This window comes from Amphiprion ocellaris, chromosome 18, assembly GCF_022539595.1.
Source record: "Amphiprion ocellaris isolate individual 3 ecotype Okinawa chromosome 18, ASM2253959v1, whole genome shotgun sequence".
NCBI lineage: Eukaryota > Metazoa > Chordata > Actinopteri > Pomacentridae > Amphiprion > Amphiprion ocellaris.
The window spans coordinates 30617285-30637189 of record NC_072783.1 but is presented as its reverse complement, the minus strand read 5'-3'; the positions used below and the strand labels follow the sequence as shown (position 1 = coordinate 30637189).

General features: G+C 37.9%; 4 protein-coding genes and 1 long non-coding RNA gene across 8 annotated transcripts in view; 2 read left to right on the top strand and 3 right to left on the bottom strand.

Moving 5' to 3' along the window:
* LOC111567997 (SPARC (osteonectin), cwcv and kazal like domains proteoglycan 2) overlaps positions 1 to 5743 on the top strand; it is a 32299-nt gene extending 26556 nt beyond the window's left edge. Inside the window, exon 9 of the mRNA XM_055004744.1 lies at positions 1586 to 5743. Coding sequence (XP_054860719.1) covers positions 1586 to 1593 — 8 coding nt within the window. The 3' untranslated portion in view covers positions 1594 to 5743. The remainder of the gene's footprint in view (positions 1 to 1585) is intronic.
* Positions 273 to 6090, bottom strand: sar1aa (secretion associated, Ras related GTPase 1Aa). Of its 2 annotated transcripts, XM_023269666.3 has the most exons (7): positions 6034 to 6090; positions 4553 to 4625; positions 4182 to 4301; positions 3752 to 3817; positions 2660 to 2763; positions 2437 to 2568; positions 273 to 2338 (listed from the first exon to the last, which is right to left on the bottom strand). In XM_023269666.3, exons 2-7 carry the CDS (start codon positions 4608 to 4610, stop codon positions 2222 to 2224), a joined length of 597 nt encoding a protein of 198 aa, XP_023125434.1. In that variant the 5' UTR covers positions 4611 to 4625; positions 6034 to 6090; the 3' UTR covers positions 273 to 2221. The 2 variants fall into 2 exon arrangements, with proteins under 2 accessions (XP_023125434.1, XP_054860722.1); XM_055004747.1 differs by lacking the exon at positions 6034 to 6090 and having other exon boundaries at positions 4553 to 4683.
* Positions 6091 to 7935: 1845 nt separating this feature from the next.
* LOC118470212 (uncharacterized) lies at positions 7936 to 19069 on the top strand. The gene is made up of 3 exons (XR_004847248.2): positions 7936 to 8577; positions 17611 to 17660; positions 18961 to 19069. It is a non-coding gene; the product is annotated as an uncharacterized LOC118470212 (long non-coding RNA).
* ppa1a (inorganic pyrophosphatase 1a) lies at positions 9913 to 13793 on the bottom strand. The gene is made up of 11 exons (XM_023269697.3): positions 13389 to 13793; positions 13144 to 13208; positions 12371 to 12424; positions 11959 to 12078; positions 11783 to 11869; positions 11572 to 11698; positions 11347 to 11474; positions 11043 to 11128; positions 10636 to 10705; positions 10288 to 10327; positions 9913 to 10208 (listed from the first exon to the last, which is right to left on the bottom strand). The coding sequence occupies exons 1-11, from the start codon at positions 13447 to 13449 to the stop codon at positions 10180 to 10182; spliced, it is 867 nt and encodes a 288-aa protein (XP_023125465.1). The 5' UTR covers positions 13450 to 13793; the 3' UTR covers positions 9913 to 10179.
* Positions 15686 to 19770, bottom strand: lrrc20 (leucine rich repeat containing 20). 3 transcript variants are annotated; one of them, XM_035947688.2, is made up of 5 exons: positions 19733 to 19770; positions 17006 to 17094; positions 16607 to 16756; positions 16250 to 16417; positions 15686 to 16158 (listed from the first exon to the last, which is right to left on the bottom strand). In XM_035947688.2, the coding sequence occupies exons 1-5, from the start codon at positions 19747 to 19749 to the stop codon at positions 16022 to 16024; spliced, it is 561 nt and encodes a 186-aa protein (XP_035803581.1). In that variant the 5' UTR covers positions 19750 to 19770; the 3' UTR covers positions 15686 to 16021. The 3 variants fall into 3 exon arrangements, with proteins under 3 accessions (XP_035803581.1, XP_023125346.1, XP_035803591.1); XM_023269578.3 differs by lacking the exon at positions 19733 to 19770 and adding an exon at positions 18983 to 19249; XM_035947698.2 differs by lacking the exon at positions 19733 to 19770 and adding an exon at positions 18987 to 19249.
* Positions 19771 to 19905: the final 135 nt, after the last annotated feature.

The window sequence follows — 19905 nt, the reverse complement described above, 5'->3', positions numbered from 1 at the left end:
TATTGGACTGCATTGGTGAAATTCTTCCTGGGTTGTGAAAGTTTTTCATTTTTGCATTTCTACTGGGTTTTTGTTTTATTTTTAAAAGCAATCGGCTTTCATGATAGCATTAAATCAAATAAAATCTTAATTAAAACAGAATTAATTGTGAAAAGCATATAAGAATAATGCACAAATACCACCTTAGCACTGTTTCTGTAAACCATCAGGGAAGTCAGTCTGAATAATGAACATGAGTATGCGGGAAAAAACAAAACCAAAATAAGACCTGCTGCGATGGATCTATAAAAGGACGGTTTTATTACATTTCAACCACTTATTAAATAGACCGAAGACTCACTCAATTTCTGTGCAGATGTTGTCGTTCACATTAACTATTTGTACAGATAATCGCTGAAAACATTAATTCAAGTAATAGACAGTTATAAATAACTCCAGTGCTTTATAGTGTCAGCTCAAGGGCAGTAACTGTACAAGCATTTACATCTGTATAATACATAATTTACAGGAGTTCAGCAACCAGTACAGAACACTGTTCAAAGGAAAAGCAGTTTGTTTACATGCATACAACATTTCAATAAACACTCCTCGCTGTATAAAAATCTTCCTTCACACACATATATATATATATATATTCCTTTCAGTTTCTTTTTCTTTTTTTTAATCTCGGTCACAGATAATCCTTTATCAAACAGAATATTGAAAATGTTACCCTGTAAACAAGGGGTGCAGGAAACAGTCGATAACATACAAAGGTCACATGCTTCTCTTCCTGATTATGTATTTCGAGCTCATAATGAGGATACAAATTTATGCAGTAAAAATCTAAGCATGTTTGCATGCATGGACTCAAAATAGCACTATGCAGTAGAAGACTAGAACATTGATTTTCAGCTTAGTGTATTATAGTGTGCAAGTGCACTCTCCTATCTATTCAGACAGTCAAAAAGTACATTACCTGCAACACTAACCTTATTAGTGCTGGAAGCCTACATGCTAATTACACATCAATATATGGCTCAGGCTCTGGAATGAAGGAATAAATAACAAATAAGAAAATAAGCTTCAATTTTAGGCTCTTATTTAAAGTATTGCCATTATTCATATGCTCCTTTCAAGTAAAACTGTATCCAATTCTAAGCAGACAGATTAGTTGATAGTAACAGATGAGCAGAATTAATAGAATTATTCTTTCCTACTCTTAAGTGGAAAAAATGAAATTCTTCTTAAATTCTGCTTTATTGCTTCCTGATATTTTAAGAGTAATTCATTAATACTGGCCTCATGATACAATAAAGCAAGGACAGTCATAGAAATCAATCATCAACTTCTAAATGAGCATTTTATCTTCCTCACTGAACGTCCTATAATAAACGACAACAAAGACGTACATCAGCCCGACGCTTTTCAGATTAGCTGCCTTCAACTTTATCGGTTATGATGTAATTCTTAAACAAACAAGCCAAATTTGACCAACAATGAGCCGCACATTAATCACAGCACACTCATCAGTGAGCTGCCTAATTTGACTCAGTTTACTCCATCATCTCCGCCTGTATTTGTCTTTTCTCCTCTCTTTTTTTAGGTTTCTGAAGGGGATTTTGACGTTATTTTGGCTCAGCGCTCAGTGTGGAAGATGTCTTTTGTTTGAATCTCTCTCTCCGCTAATCCTGAAGTCAGAATACATCTTTGGCTTTATGCTTTGAAGGCAGAGGCTGCATATCTGGAGATTAAATGAAGTAAAATTAATCTCCTCTATTTAGTCGTTTGTCTGCGTAATCGTTTTAAAATCTAATCTCGGCCATCTTAATTTGATGTCAGACAAGCATGAAGCTGCTCAACACAATCACCGTGAGTCCTTACGTTTCATTACTCGCTTCCAAATCAAGCTGTTGGTCTATTAAATAATAAATAATGCAACACGGAAGTGAGCATATCTACATTCTTGCATAATGTCTGGCTGCTCGTGTTGTAATCAGGTGTGATGTAACCTAATTAACAAGCCAAGCAACTCAATTAACTCTCGCATTAATTACACTTTTAGGACAGTAACCACTTTGAAAAGTTTGCATAGAAGAATTGAAGGACTAAAAGGGGTATACTCTTAATAATACGGCTTGAAATTTGGGCTGGCTGACAGTGACAAAGAGACAAACTCTTTGTCATGCTTCATGAGAAAGTGTCAATTAAATCCCTTCTTGTTAAGCCAGACGTCTGCATGTCAGTCAATGTACTGGGATAACCATCTGAAACCTTCCCCATAGCCTTGTTTCTTCAACACGCTGCACATGAAGATCTCCAGCGGCCGAACGTTCAGCTCCTTCAAAGAGACGTTTCCCTGTCGATAACAGTAAGGATAAATGGGGATGAGTCATCGGGTAGTGGTGCATGTGCCCAACCATACAGAGACATCATATTAATCCTTAAAACGCCCACCTTTCCGGTAACTTGACCATCAAGAGCAAAAGCTCCTCTCAGTCCTCCTTCACTGATGGCTTCAGGACGGTCGATTTTATTACCCAACACCAACACCGGTACGTTGACGATGGTCTCGTCTGATAGGAGAGCCTAAAAAATTACAAGAGCAGCACAATCTTCATCAATCCATTGTTAAGAAACAACAGTCTGTGTAGCTCAAACCAGCAATTTTTAATCTTACGTCAAGTTCCGTCTTGGATTCTGTGAGTCTGTCGTGATCTGCACAGTCTACAAGGAAGACGACTCCATTCACAGCTGGAAGGTAGTTCTTCCAGACTCTCCGAGCTACGAACACAGGAAAGACAGTTTGTGCATTTGCTCTTGTTGCAGTAATTCAGCATGATTATTTTTTAGTTTGTAATGCTGCAGTGTAACTCTGAACTGGTGACAGTTTAATTGCGTCCTTCACTGTCTCTGTGTACAAGCAAGATCAATCTTTAATCTATAGGAATGGTGGTTCACAGGTGCTCATATCTAAATGACTAAGTTTAACTGAAAACATACCGACATTGATAGACTGTTTTCAGTTAATCTGGCCAGCAGGTTTTGATGCTATGCTAGGGATTAAAGTCACCAACTCTATGAACTAATACCACTGATAAAAGGTGTTAATTGTCTCATCTTAAGGACTAACCAGACAACATAAGTGGACAGTGGGATTTGGATTTGGCCGTACTCTCCTAAAGTACATCTTTAGCAGCACCTCTACACAGCAACACATGTTCTGTTCATTTCTGCTGTGTACAACACACCAGGCTCAGAAGCTCTATTTGATGTACCATCAGAAATCATTTGCAGCCACAAAAATGTTAAATTACACATAATGACAACTGATCACGACCACGGGGCTTGTAGACACACCATGTGGCAGCCATGAGAACTGATTTGTCATCTTGTATGTTTTCCTGTACAGGTCTCTGATGACAGCAGTGAAAAATGCAAGTGGAAAAAAACAAGCTTCATCTTTTTAGCCACATCTTTATTTTGTGATCTAGTAAACCAGCAGTTTTTCTCTCCTCTGTAAAGACTTTGTTTTGCATTTTATCACAAATTAAATGCAATTACACGTGCTTACATGGTTGTGAATGTATAAGGCAGTCTGATCATGTATCCACATAGTGGTGAGGTAGTGCTAAGACAACATTATTTAAATCCTAGCACGAATGACCTTCAAAAAACTATTTGTATAATGTGATATTTAGCCAAAATCTGTTGTAGCTACAAATTAAACAACTGCATAGTGTTTCATTGCTAGCAGGAAGATAGATCTTACCTTGGACATGTCCTCCCAGATCAAATGTAGTAAATGTCATTCCACCGATTGTCAGCTCCTCTGAAGCTTTGTGGGAAAGAAAATAAAACTGTCTTTTATGTCTGAGTGACCACAAGACTGAGAATCATGGGATTAATCAAGACACAATGAAATCTAAATATTCTTGCTTAAAAATCGCCCTGCAGGTGATTCTACGACACAACATGTCAGAGAGTCGCACCTATGATTTACAGTATAACAATATCAAAGTAGAAAGAAAATGTACCTAAATTTGAGCAAAATGCAACATATTGAACAGCTTCATATTATGATATTTTCAGTGGAGAGCTAAATAACAACCTGTGGCATAAAATAATCGAAAATCTTAACCGACGCCAGTGACATCAAAGTAGGATGTCACACCACTGTCTAAACAGAAATGTCCTCTTACTTGGATGCAGCGTTGGCACATGCTGGCCAAGTCGGTCATCTTTCAGCATGTGCAGGAGCGTTGTTTTACCAGCGTTGTCCAGGCCGAGGAAAACCAGCTTCCCAGACTTTTTGTACAGGCCTGGACGAAAGCCCAAATGGAATAATTGCTATACATTTAATTCCTTCATGAATATAGATTACTGCAGTCTCTTTCACACTTGCAGCTCTGCAGTATTCTGTGACTTGTGGTTATTTGGGTTTGCACTGTCTGGACAACATACAACACTTGAATACTGCTAACGTGAATTATTTAACAATGCACACCAAGCTTAGGATTTCAATACTTTTCTGAAACTGTGAAATCATTGCAGGCCAACAGGCAATACTCACCCAAGAATTGTAAAACACTACTAAACCCCCTGTAGATCCAATCAAATAAAAATGACATCTTGACAGCGTGTGCCTGAAGCAAGAAAAAGCACAGGTTATTCCATAATACCGCTAAGAGTTACAGAAACACAGACATGCCTACTTTTACACAGTGCCTTCACTTATTTTCCACATTTTTGAGGGCACAGTTGTTATTGTGTGTTTCATCAAATGTTTTGCTAGCGCCTCTGTGTAAGGAGGACAAAATATTAGAAACATTCATCAACATTATGCAGAAAAAATGGCAGAAAATTGGATTATGTTAGCAGATACACAAAAACTTAATGTATGTGAATATTTCAAGATTCAAGAATACAGTATGGGGAATAAAATGCAACAATTATGTAGAATAAATTGTTATATCTACTGTTTGCAGAGTGATAGGCCTTTTTAATTTCATCTTGTCATGGCAGAAAAAACACAGGTGTGATGAATGGCATTAAAATGACAAAAATCTACTTAGCTGAGCCAGTAGGTCCAGTATTTTGGATGTTGACTCTTTGTAATGACTTATTAAGACACTCGATTGAACTAAGCTATTATTAAGCAGATTTGTTTCACTTGCGCTTTTCCTATTATTAAAGCAACTTCATTGCTCGGCACTTTGCACGTTCATTTTATTGTCTATGTTGTGTTTTGTCATGACCCTGTTTGTCTGGAGCACAGTGTTATATTGTTATATTGTCTAGTATAGGTCCCTTAGTGTTGTTTGTCAGTGACTCAATGTTGTCTTGTTATGTTATTTAAGGACAGGTCTCTCTGGAGAATGAGACTCAGTGTCTCAATGAGACTACCTGTATAAATAAAGGCTAAATTAAAAAAACAACAACATATCTTGTCAAAAGGTGTAGTAGCTTTATGCATGGCGTCATACAGGTGTTATTCCACATCCTGCTCTAGATATTTGTGACATAACACTACCTCTATCCAGGCGTGTAGCAGGTGGCTAACAGCTATGTTACCTTTAACCAAATGAAATGTCTACAAAGACTAATGGGTCGTTTAGACTGAATCCACCTGAAAGCAGACAATAAGTCTCCCTAAATGACTGATCAGCTTCAACAACATTTCTACTTAACATCGCTTCTTTTTGCTATTTGTATGTCTATGTGACACACTGTGAAATAACAAATAAAATCGGCACAAACGTTGCATTTCATCTTTCAAAAGCACTACCGTATTTGTAGCCTCGCATATACCGTTATTTAGCCTATTTCGGTGGGGCTTCTGTGCCGTTTAAACCGACATAACGGCAGCTGGTTAGCTTGTTAGCACGAACATGTTAGCTAACTTCTGGTTCTTTCTACGGTCTGGTCTCCTGTGGGTCAGAAATACGGTTAATAAACGACCGACTGCGAGGGAATTTAATGTTAACAGTGGGAACTGGCAGAATATGTCGCTGTATTGAGGTGTTACATGAAATGAAAGTTCAGCTGTCTTACCTATAGCACCAACCAGCAGCCCAGCTTTCGGTAGTATCGGTGGTCTCCTTGGAAACAGTCAATCAGAGGGCCTCCTCTTCTTCTTCGTGGGCGACTGGCGAACAGTTTCTTTCATTAGCGCCCTCTCTGGACGACTGGTGCCAATGACACACAATGCTCACTGAATTAGAATGGCTTTACTGTCATCATACATGGCATGACGAAAATATAAATAGCTTCCGCTGGACGGTGCACAACAAGAAGTAATAAGAAATAAAATATCATGTGCAAAGGAGCCTGGATATATACAATGTGGGAGGTAAATAAATGGAATGGGATAAGAACCAGTGAAATAGGGTAATATGTCAGGAAATTGTATGAAAGCAGCAAAAGGTGACATTGTGCATTCAGGTAGACAGGTGTTTGGAGTTCAGGAGTTTGATGGACCATGGGTGGAAACTGTTCCTGAGCCTGTTTGTCCTGCATTTTGAGGATCTCAGTCTCTTCCTTGATGGCAGCAGGATGAACAGCTTCTGGCCTGGGTGTGTGCTGTCTGTCCAGGGGGCAGAGGACAACCAATGATTTTATCAGCAGTCCTGATAACCCTCTGCAGAGCCTTCCTGTCTGTCCTTCGCTCATGCAGAAATGTGCACTGTAAATAAAACCGAAAATTTAACCCAACTGTTCCCACCTTATTTTAATATTTATAATTTTACAGATTTTTTTTCTCTAAAAAATCTGTAAAATTACAAATATTTGCAGTGATTTTATGGGAAATTTAATTAAGGGACAATAACAATAAAAAACATTTTGAACAACCATATAATTTCCATTTTTTTAAAGAACAATGCTGTTTCTGACACAAATACCTTGTTAAAAATCCATTCTGAAATGTATTGTAACTTCACAAGTTGTTCCTTTTATTATTTAGTAATTTTATTTAGTGGACAAAACTGTTAAATAAATACACAGATCTGAAATGTTTTTCTTATTATGAGTATATTTGTCTTTTATTGCTGGATATTTCATCTTCCTATTTCTTAGGGTTGTTTTTTCTTAAATTGAATAAATAAAATAACAAACACAAAAAACTAAATCGGTCTCTCTATGTTATGTGTGTATTTGAGTTCTTTTCTGGCTCAGCTTCAGCATTAGACACAATTTTCCATGATTAGATTAAAGTTTGTGCAGCAGCACTTTGTTTCTTTTTATCTTTCCTCTCTCAGGGATTATTTCACAGCCCTTCAGAATAATTTCATAAACCTTTGAAGAGACCTGGCTCCCTGGTATGAGAACCACTTCATTAATTGTATATAAAGTAAGTAGCAGCACCCCAAGCAGCTGCAACACTTAAATTGTACTTGCATATATGCATTAGTCCTAAGAATCTGGTCGTGTACATAAAATATGCCAAGTACTTTCACTTTTGATACTTTAATTACCTTGATCATACGTCTGTATTTTCACTTATCGTGAATGCATGATTCTTGCTTCTTGTGGAATATTTTACATTGCTGTACTGGTACTTTTACTTGAGTTTCAAGTGTTATCCCTATGATGAAGTCATGTCCAAATAAGATATAACTGTAATTTAGTCTATATATTTATTACACTTAAGGGTGTCAAATTATCGCCTTAATTACGATTAATTAATTACAGTCAGCTTTAGCGCGTAATGATTTTTAATGGCGTTAATCTATTTTTTTTATCTCTAACTTTACTGTTTCTACATGCCAGTCGCCGTTTTATTAAACCCTTTTTTAATGTGTTGGGCTTCCTGTGCTGGAGTTGTTTGGGGTGGAAAACAGTGATCACTCACACCTTGAAGCGGACACTGATTGGCTGTCATTGAGTTTGGGCTGGTTTAGCATAAGCTGATTGGCTCCCATTGTAGCTGGGAGGATCCAGGTGAGGAGCCGGGGGTAGTGCAGCAGAGACGTGGAAATGGAGGAGCATGTGAGAGTTGTCAGTCCAATGAATGAAAAATTTACATTTCAAAAACGCCCCGACGGCACCATTAATAAAAGTAGCATTGGAAGAAGGAGTTTGCTTAAGTTTAGCCAAACGCATCAACGCAAAGCACCCAGTCGCGAGTGCAGCAACAGCTAACGTTAGCAGCGAAGACGTTAGCAATTAAGCGAACCATAGGAAAGCTTTTCGCCAAACTAAACTCCAGGAGAACACCCCCTGACTCAGAAGAAGATGGGATGGAGTCTGAAGAGCTGCAGAGCTACAGAGCAGAGCCCAGCATCAGTTCTGGTGACTGTCCCCTGCAGGGGTGATAATGCTCACTCTGGATCCTGTGAACAGCTGACAGCTCTGATATGCTCACTGTGGATCCTATGAACAGCTGACAGCTCTGATATGCTCACTCTGGATCCTATGAACAGCTGACAGCTCTGATATGCTCACTGTGGATCCTATGAACAGCTGACAGCTCTAGAACTACTGGCCTCCCCAGCAGTCTCTGTACAATGTGAGAGACTGTTGAGCCTCGCAGGCCACATAGTGGCTATGATCAAGCTGGTCTGTCTCAGCGACTGGCTGAAGAAGAAGAAATAAGAGGTCAGTAAAGCTGCTATGTCCTCCGTTGCCTAATCGATGATTGCTTGTTATTTCAGCACTTTATTTTGTGATGATGAACAATGTTATTTTGATGTGCCAACTTTCAGCACTTTGATTCATGGGTGTGTTTTAGTTATATTATCTGAAGCAGAGAAAAAGCAACAAGTTCAGCGTTCAATACTTGTATTGCTCAGAAAAATGTTCTTACTGTTTTTTGATGTCAACTTGCAGCACTTTATATGGACCTGATGTTTTATTTTTATTTTCTAATTATTTGGAGATTAACAAAAGTGGTCAAAACCATAGACTGTATCAAAACTAAAGGTTTCAGACAGCACTTGGGACTAGTCTCAAATACAGCGGAATGTAAATGGCTAGGACTGCATCTGTTCAAATCTATTAAAAACAATAAGTTACTTTATAAAGCCCCCTTTTTACATAAATATAAATCTTTTGATGTACCACAACAATGTAATGAATTTAAATGAAAATACCTCAAGTTGAGGGCTTTTCTTGGCATTTTTTAGGTGAGATTTAAAAATAGATTAATTAGTTAATTACAGACCATAATTAATTAATCTCTCCATTTTAAAAAAATCTCTTGACAGCACTAATTACACTTGCATGCTCTTCTTTTATTTACAGTTTATGTCATGTGGTCTAAGATATGCATAGTTTATTTGCTAATTCCAGATCCTTATTACATTTCACTCCTTTCTGTTTTATCCTACATTTCTTGTCTACCAAACCTTTGAATTGCTAAAATGTTTCTGAATGTTCTTAGAAAATGATGTAGCTTACTGAACACTTAGTCCACTTCAAAGAATACCCAGAGAATTACATTTTATTAAGCTGTTCAGTCACAGCAGGTATCATGTCATTAGGAATCTGCTGTATTTGCTGCATAGAAAACCCTTTTGGTTGTTGTAACTATAGTTCCTGACCACACTGTAAAGGCCTAAAGTGCTTATTGGAGCTTATTGTTTAATTGCAGCCTGCAGAAGCATCCCTCAGGCCTTTTCACTTACAGCTGAAGACTTTTAATAACCAGCCATTTGTACTGTTAAGTAGCGATTACATTTCAGGAACACTAAGTTCATCATTTATTGGAATTTGGTATTAGGCAGTTTGCTATAAGCACAAATGAATTATTGGGCTGTGCTGAAAAAGGTGTAAGTGCCTCATGTCAAAGATTATAAACGGAGCAGGGGAACGTCTTATCAAAGCAGGACTCCATTATGCACTTCAGATCCATATTCTGTAGGTAACCGCAGGTCGAAAGGATGATCACAGTATGTAACAGAGGGAATATAATCAGAATAATGCACACTATGCTGGGATTTAGAGTGGTTTATTATAGTGTACTGAAATTAAGGACTAATGTACAGTCAGATAAATGATGTAAAAGAATAGAGGTGCTTTCATATGGTCCAAGTCTGAAACATGACAAGCAGTTGAACAATAAAACCATCAGCCATTCAAGTGTGACAAAGAAGCGAGTAGATGTGACAGGAAAAGTAAAATATGCATCCAGTCAGTTCATGTGCTGCTGAAATCAGATGAAAGAGGATGATTTTTCTGCTTCATGACGGCTGCATCTTCTTATTTCTCATAGTAGAACCATTTGTCAACTGCAATAAAAAAGATCAAGTAGATGTCATTTCATGTGTAACATAGAGACGCTGCAGTAGATTCAGTAAATGCACCCACCTGAACTAGGAATGGGATCTTCAGCTCCAAATGCACATGCCTGTAAGAGGTAGTGAAGTCATTAAATGGTGATATTTTACTCGATACTTTGAATTTATTAAATGCTGTCAAGACGATGGTCGGTTTCCTGTTTTCCAAAACCCACAAAATGTTTGTTTTTCCATGCGCTGACAAGAAATACTCTCCTGTTGCCTAATAAATCAGCTGGAGTGAAAAGAAAAGAATCCACCTTTAGCATTCCTGTTCTCCAGCTACTTCACTAATTACACTCTGCTGTTGTCTGAGGGCGTGTGTGCTGCCAGGTTATAATCTATATTGTCATTAAGGAAGGGATAATCATAGACTTACAGACTTAAGCACGGCCTCGGCATCAGCAGCAGCGCAGCAGAACGGACTGTCTGAGACGCTGGTGTTCATGCTGAACAAAGAAAAAAACAGAAAGAGATGTTTTTTAATAAAGAAAACATTTAGATAACATAAGGACAATAATCTGCCGAAATAAAGCCGCTCCTTACCCCAAAAAGTGCATATATAAGAAGGAGTTTCACAGTCTATTAACAGAGCAGCTATGCACTAAGTTCTATTGTGTAACAGCATTATAATTTAGCTAATTAACACCCTCATCCCACAATCTGTCAACGTTTATGCAGCGCATAATTGTCTAAAGTATATTATAGCTGGAAATAATAGCATTTGTCACATTTGCTTTCACATGAACTGGAACATTAGCTGGATTCTCAAAATGAGCTGCTCACCAGTTTAACTCTCCAGCGTTGGTCTGCTTAGAAATCAGAGCCTTCCAAAAGTCATGAGTGCTCTTCACCGTTTTAATGGCAAAATCCTGGAAAACACATTTTCATTTTAATATACCGGGGGAAAAAAAGGTAGATGCATGCGTGAGTGGAGTTTTAAGTAGGAACTTTTTCTAAGTTTTGTCTTTGTTAAAGCAGATCTGATGCAGATAAAAGGGTCTTATATCAGCAGTGTAGCTTTTAATGCTGGAAAATCCTCAAAAAAAACCAAAACAACAACACAGAGTGAAATCTTAAAAAGGCGCACCCTGTCCTTGAACTCTCCGTTGAAAGCAAACTGGTTCTCAGGTTTCCCATCTGGGACTTTGTATCTTTTGAACCAATCAAAAGTTGCCTCCAGATATCCAGGTTTAAGTCGTCTCACATCATCAATATCTGCAACAACATGAAAAAACTCAAACTTTGAAAGAAAAAAAGACCTGCTGTAACTACGACGTATTTTCCAGCAGCTTCTCCTGCAGGTTATTCCTACCGTTAAAGTCTCCAGCTTCCGGGTCCTCAGTATTGATCACGATGACTTTCCAATCTGTTTCACCCTCATCAATCAAAGCCAGAGTTCCCAACACCTTGACTTTGATTATTTCTCCCCGAGAACACACCTGATAATTAAAGATATGTTTCAAACTAAATGACAGAATTTGAATAAATCTCCTCAGAGCCCATAACCAGAGCTGTTCCTGTACCTTATTTCCTATGTCACAAATATCAATAGGATCATTGTCTCCACAGCATCCAGTGTCGCTGTCCTTGTGGTTAGGATCTTCCCATGTCTGGTAACAGATAAAGAACATGTTTAATCAAACAGAGACATGTTCTGGTTTCCTGTTGTTTGAATACAAGCAGCTTGAGCAGGACTTGCCTGTGGAATCGCTCCATAATTCCAGATATAACCTTTGTGGGGGAACACATTCGCTACATAACGAAGATTTCCCTTCTTCACATCTTGTTTCAGTGGATTGAGCGGGTCTTTGGTGGCAATCTGAGAAACAAGAGCACAAATATCAAAATGAAAACAGAAAAAAAATGTGTAACTGAACTATAAAGTGTGGTTTATGTAATTCGTTACTGGCATTTTCGTTCACAAATGTTCCACGGTCCTAAATTAGATTTTGAGCTTAAATATGCAGCTAAATATAAGCTATGTCAATGGATAAAAAGGTGTGAATTTTTACACACTCTCATCTTATATTTATGCATTATTTTTAACATTTAGATGTTTAAGAATTATTAGAAAGCAGCTTGCCACATATATGTGCATATACATACTATACCTCCATCTTTGCATTTGTCCATCTTGGAACTTCCACAACAGCATGGAAAATATTCTGCAAAATCGTAATAAATACACGCGTTACCGAGATTAGGAATTCTCATGAATGTTTTTGTTTTATTAAGTATTATGAAACAGATCAAATCAAACCTACAAAACAGTTATTATGAACCAAAAGATGAGCCCAAGCTTTGCACCAGAACATCTCAGACCACAAACATGCTGACGTGTACTGCAGACTGTATGTGCTTAAAAATAGACTTCTATTTATACCAAATATAAGCAGCCAAGTACCAAATATAAATGACATATCGCCTCACATGCTTTTATTTTGAAAACTAATTTTCACATATAATTCTCTCTCTTGAACCTGTGATATTAAGCTTTTTGTTTTCACAATAAAGGCCCAATATAGTGGCACTGCACCAGTTTCAATCTGATATAAGGCTGCAGTTAATAAAGGCAGCACATTGATTATTGCTCCTGGGTGGGAAAATAAGAGCAAACATTTGTCCACCACTGCAGAGGAACAAGTACAACCAGTGTTTGGTGGCCATGGGGATTTTCTCATTTGTGTGTCTGCACTCTCCTGAAGCCAAAACAGTGAGCAAACATGATAAAATTTAATACAATTTTCTATGAAAAAAGGTCTAATCCAGCACAGTTTATGCAAATTTGGCTGCATAATTGGACAAACTGAGTAGTATCTCAGGGTACAGGCCTCAGTTTTTTTTATCTGAAAATACCAGAAAAACAGAGAACCATGATGCTCACCTCTGCTTCATTTGCGTAGATGGGTATATCATGAAAGGGGGAGATGTATTTGCCCTGAGAGTTTTCTATAAAAAGAAGTAATGCATTTTTAGTGCTATATATGGGATCTCTTTTATGCAGTTCTACATCTAGTTGTGAGCTCAGGTACTACGGTTGCTCTACTAGATAACTAAAATATTACACTATGCATATTCATAAAGGGATTCTTTCACACCAACACACAAACATTCAGGAGATGTTCTTACTGAAAAACACCCTGTAGTCCTGGGTGTTGGGCCTGCCCCTCTCCTCGATGGTAAAGCTCATGTCTGTTGCTGGTCTTCCAGTGTGGTCTGTGGCACTAATTCAGCAGGACTAAGGAGCTCCAGACTGACAGTCATTGAGGCAGAGGAGCAGACATGCGCACTGCTTAAGCTGAAGGTTAGAAACCTGCATGTGACAACTAGGGCTGCAGCATGAAGAGTGGAAAAGCTGGATTCTGCATCTCCCCATCCACCACTGGCATCTGTAGCTAACAAGGGTAAACAAACCCAGGCGAGAAGCAGTCGCTCACAATAGCAATCAGCAGCTAATCCCTCTTTATTGCCACTTGTGCAGCGTGGACGTGAAGTTTTCTACCTTTGCGTGTGGAGTGACTTGTTTTCCATTTCGCTCTCGTAAGCTGTGGCTCCTGAGAGCTCTTTTCAGATGAAAACAGATGGAGCTGACTGGTGTTAGCTGTAAACCAATTAAGAAGGCAGGATTAGGTGATGTGGCCGCGTTATGACTTCTTGCCTCCCAAGATTCACCGGAGCTGTTTGATAACACACTAATGGACCTATTTTTAGAAATATTATGCATAAAAATATTTTCTTTATTTTCTTTTTTTCCCTAAAATCCATAATCATGTTTAGCCGCCTTCAACATAGTTCTGAGATTATGGGAGATTTCAAATAATAACAAAGCTGTTCTATTTTGTTCTTTTGTACTAACTTTTCATGTCAAAGGAAGTTATTAGGACTTATATTTGCACTTATTGAAATACATTTAATTTTGTAGTGGAGTGAAATAAAATAAATATAAGTAGTATATAAATATAAAGAAAAAAACTAACTTGTCCCAACTTTTTGCATCACTGCATATGTAGGCTACAAGTAAACACACTGCAAGCATTTAAAATAACAAACAACAGTAAATAGTTTCAATGAGTCACAAAATATTATGTATTTTAAATAAGTTGCTGATGATATTAGCAGCTTCATAATTACCGCAGTTAATTAAAACACAACTACTTAGTGCAATTAGGTTTGGCATCATAAGCAGATTAGTTGATTGTAGTAACTCCTAACATGAATATAGTCTCTAACGTAGTGTTTATAAAGAATTACTGTTTACTTGGAGGAATCATTTGTGTAACTAGAATACATACAGACTATGAAAAATATATCTTCCTGTAAGCCTCCCTAAATGCACACTGCAACACAAATAGAGACAAATATCTGCAAAATAGTCGTATATATATGTTCGAAAAAATGTGAAAATGACTGTAGTTTTTCTCTGTCACAAATCTAATTGAAGCCCAGTGGTTCAGAGGGCATCCTGATGCACAATACAAGGTCAGTCTGAGCAGCAGGAGTCATGTGACGCTGTAAGCCTGCTGCCATGCTAAAAATTCTCCTTTGGCTGGCCATTAGGAGTGTCTGGCATCCTGAATAAAAGCCACATAAAATAGGTGTTTTTGAACTCAAAATTAGACCATCAATTGTTTACCAGTGATTTCTCCATATATGACAGCATGATCACCCTGTTCTTGATCTTCTGTGTCGATAAAGCCTGGAAACAAACATCAGCTTAGGTGATTCAGCCTCGGCCATGTTGCTATTTAAAGAATTCTTGAAAAGCCTGAGTGAGATACTTTGAATGGCTCTTGTGTAAACCAGCTGAAGCCTCTGAGGTTTTAGGAGCTTGACCAACATTTGTGCTGTTTCTGTCCTGTAAATCCTCCTAAATCAAGTCTCTGCGGTGTACCCAGAACACTGTTCCGATCTCTCTTTAAGATTTTATGAGCACCAGCCCAGAATGCAACAGTGCACGTGTGCCTGGGGCTGCACTACAGGAGAGGATGCTGTTATGGTTGTTTTATATGTTTGCAATTAGCGAAAATCTAAGCAATGAAGCTTCTCTTGCTTGGATGTGTGTCCCAGTCCACTCTGTTATCTACTATATTTGCATAACCATGTTTGTTTTTTATGATTGTGAACATAATCATCAATATTTCACACATAAAACTAAAGCTGAAACAATAAATCCTGTGAGCCCAGTGACAGGAAATTAATTGGCAATTATTTAATAACCCCTTACTCTAATCATTTTCCAATTTTTCCTAAGTTGCTCCTTTTCAAATACACATTAAATGCAATCTTACAATTAAGTCAGTTATATTTATGTCTCTACAGCGTAAGACACTGTTAATTCCCAATTCACAAAGTATAACTGACCTTTGAGTGTCCCTGAGCACCATCTAAGATACATTCAGCACCCAATAATATCACAAGACAGCACATTTTCTCAGCATATTTAATTATACCACCAAGATCAATAAATAAGCCCTTATAAATATACAATCTGAGACGAAAACATGTCAAATTGCATATCAAGAATGATTGATTTCATGTCCAAATGTCTAAAATCCAAAGGCCGCAGGGTGTGATTTCCAGCAGGACTGAAAATGAAGACGTCATCTCGACACATCTTCATGTTCCTGTTTCTTGTACAGCTTTGTGATACCTTCAAGTATTTTTCTCTCACCTCTCAGGCACACAAAAGCATCCAACCCAAGCAGTTAAAGGCACACATCATGCAGTCTACAGGTGATGAAATGTATATTTTATGATACATTTTAGGATCCTGTTGTTGACAAAATCTCAAACTTGTGGGGAGATTGAAGAGCTGCCTGAGTGTTTGAGTCCAAAGGGTTTGATTTCACATTGAGCCACTTCAGCGCTGGCATGGCAGACAACTTCTCCAACGGTATTTCTGTCGAGTGAAATTGCAAATGACAGAGTAAGCTCAAAACAAATCATGTATTTCACAAAAACAGGAGGCATTAGCATATTATTATTATTACCGGTGATGCTGTTTCCCTCCAGGTCAATCCTCTCCAGCGAGGCTATTTCAGTAAGCTTATCAGGGAAGTCCGAGAAGCTGTTATTAGCCAGATTGATGCTGGTCAGATGCTCCATTTCTCCCACAGCGTCGGGCAGTTTGGTGAGAACATTTCCCCGCAGGTCCAGTTCTGCAAGGTATTTGAAGACATGAGTAAATCACGGGGCAGCTTGTCTGTTCGTCAGTCACAGCATGAAGACATTCTGTCAACATTTGTGAGGTGAACAGCATGTGAGACCAGCAGCACACAACAACACTTTTCTCCAAGATTCAATTTCATGTGTGGAACCAAATTGCTGTGCGGTGTATTTTCCGCTACCTCTGAGCTGAGTGAAAGTCGAAAAGAACTTGCTAGAAATGGCCTTCATCTCATTGTCAGCCAGTGTGATAAACTGAATGTTTCCTGAGACGCTCCTCAGGACCTTGAACACGCCTTCTGGGAAAGAAATGAGCTTGCAGTTTGACAGGTCTGCAGAGAAGAAGAAAATCACCGTGAGATAATCGGGCATCAACGCAGCAGGGGAATGTTGAAAACCCACAATTAGCAAACACTTTGGGATTTCAAATTGTTGTCACTGGAGGAATCAAATTCAAGTCTCTGTCACCACCTGCTGGTACAATCTGAGAGAACCTCATCTCTAAATCAGAGTTGTATGTTCTCAAACTAAACAGCAAGGGAGAGAGTGACAAAAAAAAAGATGTGTGAAGGGAATCTTACCCAAACTATCTTTGCCCTCCTCTACAGTTGCATTAATCCTGCGGGCCACATTTGCGACTGCCTCGGCCATTTTTCCGCTGTAACTGCTCCTGAGGGAGAGAATGCAACATTACACTTTGACATACTTTTCATATAGGCTGGAGGACAGTCAAATAATAATTACAGTAGCTAACTACACTCTTTCAGTCAAAGCTCTTCTCTGTGCTGCCTCCACACTGAGCTTCCCACTGAAGTCAGTGCAGCACAGTCACTGCCTATCTTCGGCTTCATGCTAAAACCACACATTTTTAGCACAGCCAGCACTTTCTTATGTCTTCTTGACCACATGAGAAAAATCTTTGACGTATTTGCACTGTAGCACTGAATAAGCTTTAGTCCGTGGTTTTTTGATGCTGTCTTGCACCTATGTGATTGGAATACACTTAATGTAAGTTGCTTTGAAGATGATTTTTAATGCAATATAATGCAATAATGACAAGTGTACTAAATGCTTAAGCAGTCATAATTTTTTAAGCTTCATGCCACAGTGAGTCAGTATGACAATAATGCTTTCTGTGTCCTTGTTTTAGCCAATCAAACATGCATTTTGTATTCTCTGATTACAGGTTCTCTTCACCTACCAGAGGATCCTACTGACAGGAAGGGACGTGATAAAGTAAGTCAAACACCTTGACTTTTGAACAGAGTAGTTTTCAATATAGCTCAACAATTAATCAAATTCCGATCAAAATAGTGATTTGAAACTTGGGCTGCAGCTAACGATTAATTCCACTGTTGATTAATCTGTTGATTGGGTTCTCAGTTACTTTTTTGGTCTATAAAATGCCACAAAATTGAAAAAAAAAATATCTATCAGCATTTCCCTAAGATAGATGTCACGTTTTCTCCACAACCCATAGATATTTGGTTTACAGTCATTGAGGAGTAAAGAAATCTGAATATATTGAGATTTAAGAAGCTGGAATCACAGTTTTGACAGCTGCTTTCAGTAGAATTTACTCAATTAATTTAATACTCAAAATAGATGGTGATTAATTCAATGGCTGACAACTAATCGATTAATAATTGCAGCTCTACTTGGAACAATGCAATTAACAAATCAAAAAGTTTGCAATTCTGGATATACATAAGCAGCAGCTCTGCAGACAGGTAATTTAACTGATTCCTACTGCATCCCATCTATTTAATTTATTACACAGTGAATATTTCACTGCAGCGAGATGAAAATTTGAAATTCAAAATGCAATATCTGTCAGAAAAATTGCATTTACTACACATATTTTACCCAGATCATTACAATAATGTTTCCTCTGTTAAACATACTGATAGATAAAGCACTGAGGCAACATAAACTACACAAATGCTTATAACAATAGATGATAATATTCCAAAACAGGCTTTGAGCTTTTCAATGAGCACTAAACTGATTTATGCAGGGAAGTTACATTTCCTACCACTGAACCATAGACTGTATAATAAAGGTTTATTTCACTTTATTATACTATGCACTGAACATACTAAAATACAAAAAAGAAACAGGAATACTGAATACTATATGTTGTAAAAAAAAAAAAAAACTTGAAAAAAGTGAAGAATGTTGGGAACCTTTAAGAGGAGTAAGATTGGAAAGTACTCTACAACAGGCTGTTTTCCATTTTAGCTGATTTAAAACTATCAATTAAAACGTATTAAATCCTCAAATTAAAACAGCAACGCAAAACACTAGAAAACTAACTAAACAGAGTATTTTGGACCGTTACTTTCTACTTCTGGTTAAGCATAAGCAACATGAGACTGAGCCATGCTACTAACTACACCTCTGGACCTGGTAGCTATACAACATCTCATTCCCTGTTTCTAAACAGTTCAAACTATAGTAAGCTATTTAAAAAAAACACGAAGCCGACCACAGACCCACAATTATACCAATACAATTAATTTTGTGTTTCATTTAGGCCATGCACAGAAGCTACTTACTCACAGACTGCAACTGGCAAGCTAATGTTACAGAACTTGGCAACTGCCGATGTTAGCTAACATTAGCTCCAGCAGCTCAACCAGTGAGGTGAGTGTGTATTTTTAGCCCGCCTGAGGCTGATTCACATGAATGTTGCGTTAGTCATTAGAGAAACAAGACACATCTGAAACACCTTAGATACGAAAATAAGTAAATAAAGTAGGAAAAAGTCGCCGTTGCGCCGCGACAGTTGCTAGCGCGTAAGCTAGCATTAGCCTAAGAGCGAACAGTTAGCTAGGCTATTCATGAGCGTCAGTGCTGCGCTGTGATGTTGCAGACAGAGTCGCTCGACATAAGTAAAAAAACAAACAGCAATTTCACAGATAAATATTAGGCTATAGTTGGTTAGTACTACATGTTACAACATGTTTTGTATGTACTGACTGGGGGCTTTTTCACTGATACCAATGAAACCCAAATTTCAATTTTTTATATTGCAGGACAACAAGAAAACTGTAAATAAAAAAGTGAACCCTAAAGGCAGTTCATGGTAAGTTAAGAAAAAGCAGCTAATTATCACATTTAACAAGCTGGACACATCAAATGTTCTCCATTTTGGCTTGAAAAACAACTTATGTGTTAAATAATCCCAATAGTTGCCGAATAAACATTTGTTAATCCACTACTTGCGCGTCTTAACAAAAAGTTTTATGACAGACTTTTTCCATATTTTACTGAGACTGACATTAGGAAGTTAAATGTTGTCTTACCTCTGAGTTCTGGTCATCTATTCCCAGTTTGACCACTGCCATGGTTGTGACTCTGGAAAATTCCTGGTTAGTCAGTGTATTTTCAAAGAATTTCAATACAATGAGCTCTCTGGCTTCAGAAGAATAGAATTTAGTTTGGCATTGTTACAACTAACTGCCACTTTACAGTATTT

What these genes read in the sequence shown, in the direction of transcription:
- sar1aa (XM_023269666.3), bottom strand. Translation starts at nt 4,610, where the DNA reads ATGTCATTTTTATTTGATTGGATCTACAGGGGGTTTAGTAGTGTTTTA. An exon ending in TCTGGGAGGACATGTCCAAG is followed by an intron (nt 2,764 to 3,751) that starts GTAAGATCTATC and finishes CTGTGTTCGTAG; the next exon opens with CTCGGAGAGTCTGGAAGAAC. An exon ending in AATCCAAGACGGAACTTGAC is followed by an intron (nt 2,569 to 2,659) that starts GTAAGATTAAAA and finishes GTAATTTTTTAG; the next exon opens with GCTCTCCTATCAGACGAGAC.
- ppa1a (XM_023269697.3), bottom strand. Translation starts at nt 13,449, where the DNA reads ATGAGCTTTACCATCGAGGAGAGGGGCAGGCCCAACACCCAGGACTAC. An exon ending in GGACTACAGGGTGTTTTTCA is followed by an intron (nt 13,209 to 13,388) that starts GTAAGAACATCT and finishes TTCTTTTTATAG; the next exon opens with AAAACTCTCAGGGCAAATAC. An exon ending in AGATCCCATTCCTAGTTCAG is followed by an intron (nt 10,209 to 10,287) that starts GTGGGTGCATTT and finishes TTTTTATTGCAG; the next exon opens with TTGACAAATGGTTCTACTAT.
- lrrc20 (XM_035947688.2), bottom strand. An exon ending in GGAGGGCAAAGATAGTTTGG is followed by an intron (nt 16,757 to 17,005) that starts GTAAGATTCCCT and finishes TCTTCTCTGCAG; the next exon opens with ACCTGTCAAACTGCAAGCTC. An exon ending in GGAGGGAAACAGCATCACCG is followed by an intron (nt 16,159 to 16,249) that starts GTAATAATAATA and finishes TTCACTCGACAG; the next exon opens with AAATACCGTTGGAGAAGTTG.